Raw genomic sequence first — 10,772 nt, forward strand, 5'->3', positions numbered from 1 at the left:
TTATTTTCGATACTATCATATCGTGAAAAAATAATACGCAACAATCGTTATGGAATAATCTAATCTCGACGCGATGAATCTACGCTTTAATTTAGATTTTAGTTTGAAAGAGCGATTAAATTAAAAATGTAACTATCAAGTTTTTATCTCGATCAGTTATCTAGTAACATCGATAACTCATAAAGTTATTGGAAAGAAACGAGAAAACATTTGAGTTTTTAAATACGGCATATTTTTACGCGCTGACGGAATTATTAAGTGAATTATTCGTGCAAATAATACGATACTTTCTTCCTTTAAATATTTCTCTTCCGGGGTTTTTCCCACTTTCTCTCTTTCCCCAATTTCTCTTGCGTACGTACGAAGTAGTTATGCAACGCGAGAAAACGTACCTTGCACGGCAAGGATATCCGGATGTAGCGTCTTCTCGCTGAATGCCAAATATGTTTAACGAGGTAATTTAGATAGGTCCAATTTGTCCGTGTATGACGTAAACGACAGACTGTACACGCACGGCTGTACTGTAATATCTCAGAATTTATTATATGCAAACGAAAAATAAAGAGCAGATATAATAATAATCTCTTATCTCTGTAAAATTGACACCCTATTTCCAGAATTCCGATATAATTAATGGTGTTCTGGCTCTTTTCTAAAAATTTTTATAAATTGATGTACATTTTAAAAAGGAGAATTCTAAAGAGATTAAGTATAATAAATAATAATTCGAAGATATATATGGTGTGCCAACTTCACGTTTATTCATCATATATTTCAATTAGACCCGGTTTGAATTTTAATATTTTTCGATATAACTCTTAATATGCTTCAAAACGAAAAAAAAAAATGAAAAAAATTAAATTTCTAAAAAAAAATTCTATTAAATAATAATCATATATTCATCCAAGAATTGAAGAAAATATGGCATTCATTTTAATATCAAAAGAGGCATCAATAATTCTTAAGTATCGACTCTATTTATCAATATTATTTCAAGCGTAAAGATAACGTGTTGTAGTTTAGATTACATATGTTTTCAAGATATTGTATGAATTATGATCAGTAAAAGGTTTTATTCGCGGATAAGAATCGACTTGTCGTATGGATTATCATTATAAATCGATGTCGTAAATGGATTATCATTATAAATCGATTCGAATCGAGCATTCGAAACCGAGCGATGATTATTTATATCAGGCGATAACGATCACAATAAGATATTGTATGAATTATGATCAGTAAAAAGATTTTATTCGCGGATAAGAATCTACTTGTCGTATGGATTATCATTATAAATCGATGTCGTAAATGGATTATCATTATAAATCGATTCGAATCGAGCATTCGAAACCGAGCGATGATTATTTATATCAGGCGATAACGATCACAATTCTTAATATATACATAGCAACGATAAGTGCGTATACGATAACTCGCTAAATCCATCGTCGGCGATCATAGGAAATGAGGCAAAGATTACGATAATATAAATTATAAATTAATCGATCATCAATTAATTATAGTCATTCGTAAGTATATTATAAAACATAATTTCTACGTAATATTAATACAATCAATTTTTGCAATGGCAAGTATTTTGTAAATTTATTTCCCATATCACAGTAAACCAGAGATTGAAATTGATTTAATTATACAATATAGAGTTAATATTTTTTAAATTTTATAATATGTGTTTATAATATGTGTTTATAATATGTATATTTCAGAATCGCTGCACAGATATGTGCAAAATAATGAAGTTCCAAAAAGAAGTTCCTTATTTACTAGGAAATTTTCACACGCGATTTTTCTTTTATATAATTTGGTGCTTGTTAGTAGGTATGTCACTGCTGCGAGTTGTGCAATTTAAAGCGCAAATTGCCGGTCTTTATTTCAAATATCCAAATTGTTTCTATTTAATGTGAAACAAAATGCCAGTTATAAATGACGAACGCGAACTACGCATATCGAAAAAATCCCAAAAGTCGGTATATTCGCGCAATAATCTATCTCATAAAAAGGTGCAATCTAGTGATTATAATTCACATTGGAGCATTGATATTGGTGACGATAATTACGCGGATATAAACTTGCATCTTTTTTCGAATGCAAATTTCAATTTCAAATCAGTCGCCAGTAGTCGATTGCGCGACGATTGCCGCTCCCTTTGCAGTTAAATGTAACGCCTAACGGAAGGATAGCGATTATGATGAAAAATTCATCAGGTACCGTATAAGTAATATATCGGGGCAACTCGCGAGATAACGTGCCCGTGTAACTCGTTCTGCGATGTACGATTGGCATTCGATCTATCGTGCGGTCGTCTTTATTTCCTGAGCACTCAAAAATTCTATTCGCAAACTATTTAGTTTTAACCCTTTCACCTAACGACCTAACGCATCTTATAACGTGTTTTCAAAAATTATTTAAATTTAATGAAATTTATGTTCTCTCTCGATATGTACGTGAATTTTTATTCTTTTTATTATAAATGCTATATAGATATATTTCTCCAATTCTATACATAAAATCAAACGTTATTGTTATCGAATAGAAGAAAGAATATTAAATCTGAAAAGATTAATAAAATATAAATATCATTGATAATTTTTAATGATCCTGTATTATTAACGAAAATTATTAAATACCTATTAAAATATCTAAAATTATTCAACACAATATCATCAATCCATTCTTTAACAGATCAGGAATTGCTAATCAGGAAAATTCAATCGGAACAGATTCACGCGCATCGAACAATTTATGAAACGTACGCGCGAAGCGGGGATATTATTATTACAGTGTGCAAAGCGAGACGAGTAGCATCCACGATTTATAGCACTTGTTGCCGTTATGTACCGCGGATTGGATATAGAAATAGATTATTGTGCGCGATAAAGAGTGACGTGTTGGGGATAAAGGCAGAAAGAGGGGGAAGAAGAGAGAAGGACGTACTGCGAAACGTCTTCTGTTAAGAGGCCTCAAGGCGTGGGTCGTTTTATCGCTCCGGGGCCCTCCGGTTCTACAGGCCCAGCCTATCGAGATGGTACGGAGCTTGATACAGCGTGGCGATAAACAAAATTAAAGGCGAATATTCCCCCATTCCACCCTCCCTCCCCTTGAATCGATCAAATTTTCTAAATGTCGAAAAGCGCGCGTGTCGGATGAACGAAAAGCCGCGGCATCCGTTGGGATAAATAGAAAAATGAAAGTTTCGTTTGAACGACACGCGCTGTTTCACACTCGTTACTTCTTCTTCGTTTCTCGTTCTTTTGCAATTTTCTCGTTTTATTCGCAATCACCTTATTTTTAAATACAAAGATGTAAACTTATTGCTAGCGTACCACGCACTTTCTATAATATGTTGAATCGACATCGCATAAAACGTAGATGTATAAAGCTATCTAAAGCCAAATTATCAGAATATAATAAATTTTATATATGAAATTAATTTATTAATTTTGTATATATTTTTTATATATAACTATTGTGCAATTATACCAGCAATAATTTCTTTAATTAATGCGCTTTATTCCTGAGCGCCGCGTTTTGTTTTTGGTATCTTCTTAAAAGTTGGAGCAAAAAAAAAAAATATTTCTGGAAGTAAAAAGTGGTAAAAAATAGGAAAAAATTTTAGTATTATTAATTTTTTGCATTAACTTACATATATGCTATTTTTTATAATGGCTTGGTAGCTCAATCTTAAGCTATCTAGCCCTTCATAAATTTTTAATAATTGAAGCAAAAATATTATTTTTTAAAGCAAAAAATTAGCGAATTAATTCCATATATAATTTATTATGTTCTGATAATTTGACTTATTGTTAAATAGCTTAATGTACAACGTAGTTGTACATAAAACTACTGTAAAACGTAAAGAATCGAGACAGCAGGTTTTTTTTTCTTTTCCGTCCTTTACTATATCTTTTCTGGAGACAAATGCATAGTCGATAACGAATCTATCTCTTTAAGTCTGTATCGTTTATCAAGCTGCCACGCACGTGCGATTCTTGGATTCGCGAAGATCGCATTACATATTTAAGAGCGCGTCTCTCAGGAGAAAACACGTGCGAGCATGTTCACGAATAGAGTTTCCGTTTCGAAATACTTCTGACCTAACCGTAAGCTAGGTAAGTGAAAGCAGTGCACTTGAGTGAAAGTCAAATTCACCGCGCCCGTCTCTCTCTCGGAACTTCTATAAGTGTCATTAATCGGTAGGATGAAGAAGTTAATGACAAAGCCAATGCCGCGCAAATCAACGCCGACGCAGATTTGAAAGCGAAAGGATCGCTCTTCTCGGTATTATATACGTAGTCCGTGCACGTTCCTTTTTCTATAATTTTATTCGAATAAGATCGCATGGTGTTAAAACGGAGGAATTAAAAAGAGATTGGAATATTTTTTTTAAAAAAAGAATATTTTTTACATGTACACACGCGAATTAGAATCGATTTTTCTTTAATTCTTCCAAGGAAAATTAATCTGAAATATCTTATGCTTTTTCTTAAATCATCGATCTCTAAAATATGTATACTTATTTCATAATATATACAGGGTGTCCCCAATTTAAATGTCAAAACTTTAGGAGCGTGTAGGGGACCGATAAACTAAGATCTAGTCTCTTAAAATATTTTTATAATGTTATTATTGTGTGTGTATGTGTAATGTGTGATCTCAAAGATAATTGATTATTTTTAGTTATTACGTGTGCGATATAAGCTAATTTAATATTTAAATAAAATCGATGAATGGCTAAACAACAACAGTAATAAAAAACTGTTATTGGCAATGCTACTTAGTTTAATAATGCGATAATTATTGTATTTTTATAACATATTACTACAGAAAACGGTAACTAATATACATAAAATTCTAGATTTTATATTGTGTGTGTCTAATAATAAATTATATATACGTATATAAATTATAATAATTCTCTCATAGATACATACATAAACATAGATATGTTTTTTTGTATCTAAAAAATTTGCGGCAACAGACTTGTAACTATATATATTAACTTATTAAGAAAAATTATGCTATTTTTTTTATCTATTTATGCCAATAAAATTTAATTTGCGAAAGATCTTTTATTTTCAATCGTTTGTAATTTAAAAAGCGTTAGTCTATCGAACAATATTTTTGTTAAGAAAAAAATGATTCCAAATTGATCGCAAAATTTATGAACAAAAAATAACTATGATGTGACGGATTAAAACTTAATGTAAATGTAAATATATCTAAATTATACGTACGACGCGAAAGGACGAAGCGCACTATCTGAGACATCCTATATAGAATTGAACACATCGTATCTACATCTGTTATTGAAATTAGATATGAAAAGATATTTTTGTGTAGAATTATCTAAATTTCACATCACGACCCGGCATGATACACTCGTGCATTCTCGGTGCGTGTCGCTGCGATCGGTTCACATTAACCGATACCCCGCCGTCGCATTCCACCTGTCAGAATCATAAGGTGGCTTCGCGTACATCACACATATAAAGAAAAAAAACGCGACGAGAGAACAGAGAGAAAAGAAAAAGAGAGAGAGAGAGAGGCAGAAATACGGAGGACGCGACGCCGGCCAGCCTCGAAAATTCTTGTCTCAATATGGCAGTGGCTCGCGCGCACGTATATATGTATACATACATGTACACATACATATATACACACTCATGCGCGGATTATATGTATTCGAATACAAATGTACTCACCGTTCTAACAGCCATCGTCCATCGGCCGGCCACGCCGCATTCTAGCTGCGGTTTTCTCGCGGTGGACGTAATCTGTCTGAAATCACTGGCGGTTCACCCGCGAAATCCTTCGAAGGCAGCTTCAGGCCGATGCCGATCCTTGTTCCGCGTTACCTTCGCTTCACGACCTGTCCCGCGCGTGTCAATAATTTCACGTAGCTTGCTCTGCTTTGTTTTCACAGCGTAAAGGGAGATCGTGATATATTATTGGAACACGCACTACGATCGCGAATCGCGCATGACGCGACGTCACGAATTAAAACTCAAGAATGTAAATTGTATGTACGTACGACGCGAAAGGACGAAGCGAGACCGATCACTCGAACCACCGACGCTCGCCACAACATAACTGGATGTCATTTGGTGGGGGAACTAAACCGTCGCGAACTTCATGACGCGAAGACGCGCAGGAGAGAAGGGGAAGGGCCGCGAAAGTAGGGGTAGGGCGTGGGACAGTAGAATTAAAGGGAGAGGGGAAAGACCTCTCACCAAAGTATGGAGGAAGAATAATCGAGTATATAAACAGAATTGTATTTATCCATTTCCGGCCAACATCGTAAAATTTATGCTCTCTCTCTCTCTCTCTCTCTCTCTCCCTCTCTCTCTCTCTCTCTCTCGCTCGCTCTCGCTCTCGCTCTCCTCCTCACTCTCTCCTTTTCTTGTTCTACAATAATAACTGTAAAAAATATTGTATAGTAATGTATTAATGTTATCTGGGTGTGTGGCATCTCGCGCGCGACTTTCTTTAAGACATAAATTATATACGAAAATATCGAAATGTTTGTTTAATCTATATCACTCTTTCTTCATGTTTTTTCGTATATTTGGCTTTGAACAACGGAAATATATATTTCCCATTATCAAAACATAGTTAACTACCATGTGTATGTAAATCTAAAGATGAAATATAAATATGTTGCTTCCACAGTTTCAAACTGTCAAACGGATTTTGCACGAATAAATTCAGAGCTTAGAATATATATATATATATATGCATTGGAAAGAATATAATTGTTCAATATATTCAATACTATGAGACGGAAGATGTAATCCTGTCTTCTTGCTACGTCTTACGAAAGTATAAATGATTTTGGAACATGACTATAAATATTTAAAGTTATAGAGTCATTAGATAAATAGATTATAAAAATCGATAGATATCCATTTTTACCTTATATCTTAGACACCATTGCATAATGGCAATATGTTGCTCATGTAATCGTACTTTTCAGTATACATATATACACTGTCTATAAACTCATTATCAGTTATAAGTATAGACGTAGGAAATATATAGAATGCGTATATCTTATATGTTATCTATTAGCAATTCGTGCGCCAAAATTAAAAAAAGAACGTCTCGAAATGTCTCGGAAATATATTTATCTCTTTTTAACTAGAAAGAAATTGTTCCCGTGGTAATTGTAGTTACAGACATGTGCGTTCTTTTTCTAATTTTGGCGAAACATTTGTTCGATACACGCAGTCTATATTTCATATATGTCTATGGTTATAAGATCGCGTGATTTCCGCTCTGATAAAAATATCGCAAGTTGACCTTTCATTTATCGAACGAGCGAGTCTTGAGTCTGATGAATGCTAAAATATCCGATTTCGTGAAATGTCGCCCTATCTCATTCGCTCTTATTCTTGTCTCATCTTCACCCGGATGAGCCGCTATGGAAGGTTTATGCAAAATTTATATAATAATTCTTGGAAGATATATATACATATATTATCTGTAACGATTCACGTACATGTCCCTCCCCCTCCCCCGCATCTGAAAGCGCGGTAAAAATTTCATTTTCGCGAAAATTAAAAAAAAAAATGTGAGGAGTGACATGTACGTGAATCGCTACAGATAAAATAGATTCTTGGAGAGCAAAAATAATAAAGCATCTTGAATAGTGTTTCCAATTATTAATTACTGATTAATTAATTTGTGTTAGACTTCTACGTGATTCATTAAGTTAATAATAGCGATTTTAAACTACTATTTTTTACAATGCCTACAACATACTAAAGCTTTTTTGCATGGGAATGCATCTACATTAATTATGACTAGTGCAATTTCCTTATTTGCATTTATAATGCATAATCTTTTTAATTTGTAGTGTGATGTTAGTGTCGCGCAGCAGGTGCAATTAAAAAATTCCAAGAAAAGTAGGAGGGCATTAAAAGCGGCGCCGACGTATAATAATGCATTGTGCAGCTTGAAGACTTTTTTTCGCAGAGCGTACAATTCACATTGTATTGTCTTTATATAACATTTAAAATTCTGAGCATATCTGTGAGCAACGTATATGCATTTGTGCGGAAAATATTGATCATTTTCTTTTTATTCATCTTTTATATTTAACTATTTTCAGATATTATTTTTGTGTATTTTGAAAATGATATTTAAAGATATTATTTATTTTTTTATATTCAGTAAAAAAAAAAAATACTTTTCATTAAATTTATTATTGTGGCCAGAAAATGAAAATTATGAAAATCGTCCGAAAAGTTTTTTAAAGTGCATTTTTTAAAAATAATTAGTTAATATACATATACAATTATAAATATATTATAGTACAATTATAAGAATTGCTCGGAAAAACCAAAATATATTATAAATGTAAATCTTATTAATTTTAAACATGCGTCATTATTCAATAGATTACGAGTCATAATTATAACATAAAAAATGTCAACTAAATTACAATTATATTTGAGCAAAAAAATATATGTCTGATTATATATTTAATCTAATATATCTAAAAATTACAAATACTACTATAATTTAATTGGTCTTGTAAAGTTTTCCAAAATATTCTACTTTTTCATGACAAACACATATATAACACATCGTATTAGTATTTTATTATGATAAACACAATCAGGATAAAAAACTACTATATTATTTATATATTTTTCTTATACTATATTTAGGATGAATTCTATTTGATGTTACAAACATTTTCCAATCGTTTGATTGATCTGCAAATGCACTCATGTGCATGTCAGTGCATGTGCGTATGGCATTTTACTTTCCACCTTCAGGCCGATATTACATTTGTCGTACGACAAACTTTTTAAGCATATTGATTGGCTGCAAAATAGAAACTTTCTTGAGTTTCTAGAAATTAGCTAATCAATGCGCTTAAAAAGTTTGGTCGTACGACAAATGTAATATCGGCCTCACTCCTTGTCCTTCCGACTGTGGTCGGAAGACGCTAGAAATGCTTCGAAGCTTTGATTGACCAATCAGAACAAAGAGAATAAAGATTTCTTTATTCTGATTGGTTAATGCAATGCTTCGAAGCATCTCTAGCGTCTTTCCGACCGCAGCCCTTGTCATGTGACCAACTTTGCCTCACTTGATTCGCCTCAATTCACTTATACGCGAGTTCGACAACACGTGGTATTGGAAATAACCTCGCTTTTTAAAGATAGAAGTATTATTATTTTTTTATTGCACCATATATACTTCGTCCCATTTGTGAAAGAAAATACATAAAAGGAGAGAAAAAAAATAATGGAGTTTGTGCATCTTGATAATTTGATAATGACGTTTGATAGACAAGAGGTATGAAAGTATTTTTTATAAGTTTTGCAAAAATATTTTGTATAGTTGTACAATTTGTCCAAATGTCCAAATGTTCACGTGTTATGTTCCAGATCGAGACAGTACAGCAGACAATTATAAAAAATATCAATTCTCATTTAAATCAAACACGATATTATGATGGTTTACTTATGCTAGATAGAATTCTGCCTACTTGTTCTAAGGATGTGTTATCCAAATATGGTTTATTCTGGATAACTAATGCTACTAAAGTAGTGGAAAACGTGCATAGTAGTACACAAGATTTAACACTGGCATGCAAAGTATTAGGATTTCTAATTGAACATTGCAAAAACATACCAGAATTACATAAACAGATTTCTACACGAAATGTAAAACAGATCATAAATACACTTAATGCTTTACAAAAAGATGCAAAATGTGGAGCAGTATATTACTTAATAGCCGTTTTGCTATATCACTATCCTGAAGTTTGCGAACGGTTTCAGGTAATAAAATGAATCAAAATTTAATTATTAGTTAAATATTTTATATTACATGTAAAATTTGTATATGAGCAAGATATCATTTTAATGTTTTCAGGAATTGATACAAAAAATGATATTACTACAAATTGACTCTACAGATGACAATTTAGTTAATGCAAGCGCAAAATGCTATGTTCTTCTCTCTAAAGCGACAGAACGTTCATTTAAACCATCAGAACCTACATTTATATATACCAGATTAATATATAATGAAATGTTGCTTTGTAATAGTTTACATGTTATACTGAATAAATTATTCTATCAATTATTAGAACTGGAAAGTATAGATATCCAGAATCAATTAGAATTACCACACATAACTGATAACATACATAACTACAACAAACAAAAACAGAGATTTTCAAATTTGTGTGTCTATCTCTCCTCAATGTTACGGTATTAATCTTAAATTTATATTACTAAATGATTATTTATATTTCAATTTATATTATCCTCTTTTAAATATGTGTTCATAGTTCTTGAGATACAGAATTGATTTATGATTGCAGTGGATATGAAGCAAGAAATAGTGTTTTGCCTCAGAATATTTTAAAGGTTTTGCATCGAGGATTGACGATTACACCATTAAATCTAAAGAATAAAACTTCTAGTGAACGAATGTTGTACATAATCTTACCAAAATTACATATCAGTTTACTCACAGTTCTTGATGCATTGATAAATGGGTACAAATGTTAATAAAATATGATACATCTATTGAATTAAACAATATGATTTATAACATAAAAATATGTTTTTCAGATTTGCACAGGAGTTAATACCATTTGGAGAAAAAATATTAGAATTACTCCAAGGAATATTGCAATGGACAAGCATTGACTTAGAAAATCAAATAACCTTTAGCAATAGTAAACAGAATAAAGATTTCTTTATTCTGATTGGTTAATGCAATGC

The 10,772-nt window shown here is 32.1% G+C and overlaps 2 protein-coding genes across 2 annotated transcripts in view; one reads left to right on the top strand and one right to left on the bottom strand.

Annotated features, from left to right (window-relative positions):
* Positions 1–6,102, bottom strand: part of LOC115234625 — a 47,388-nt gene extending 41,286 nt beyond the window's left edge. The window contains exon 1 of the mRNA XM_029805825.1: positions 5,724–6,102. The gene's annotated coding sequence lies outside the window, so the exon portion shown is untranslated. The remainder of the gene's footprint in view (positions 1–5,723) is intronic.
* A 3,207-nt stretch (positions 6,103–9,309) lies between these two features.
* On the top strand, positions 9,310–10,743 carry LOC115234703 (proline-, glutamic acid- and leucine-rich protein 1-like; the record flags this gene model as incomplete). Its single annotated transcript, XM_029805993.1, has 5 exons — positions 9,310–9,330; positions 9,423–9,818; positions 9,913–10,253; positions 10,367–10,543; positions 10,620–10,743. Coding segments are annotated over exons 1-5 (1,059 nt in total), but the record flags the coding sequence as incomplete, so codon positions are not given.
* Positions 10,744–10,772: the final 29 nt, after the last annotated feature.

Source organism: Formica exsecta, unplaced genomic scaffold, assembly GCF_003651465.1.
Source record: "Formica exsecta isolate Colony F162 unplaced genomic scaffold, ASM365146v1 scaffold201, whole genome shotgun sequence".
Taxonomy (NCBI): Eukaryota; Metazoa; Arthropoda; class Insecta; order Hymenoptera; family Formicidae; genus Formica; species Formica exsecta.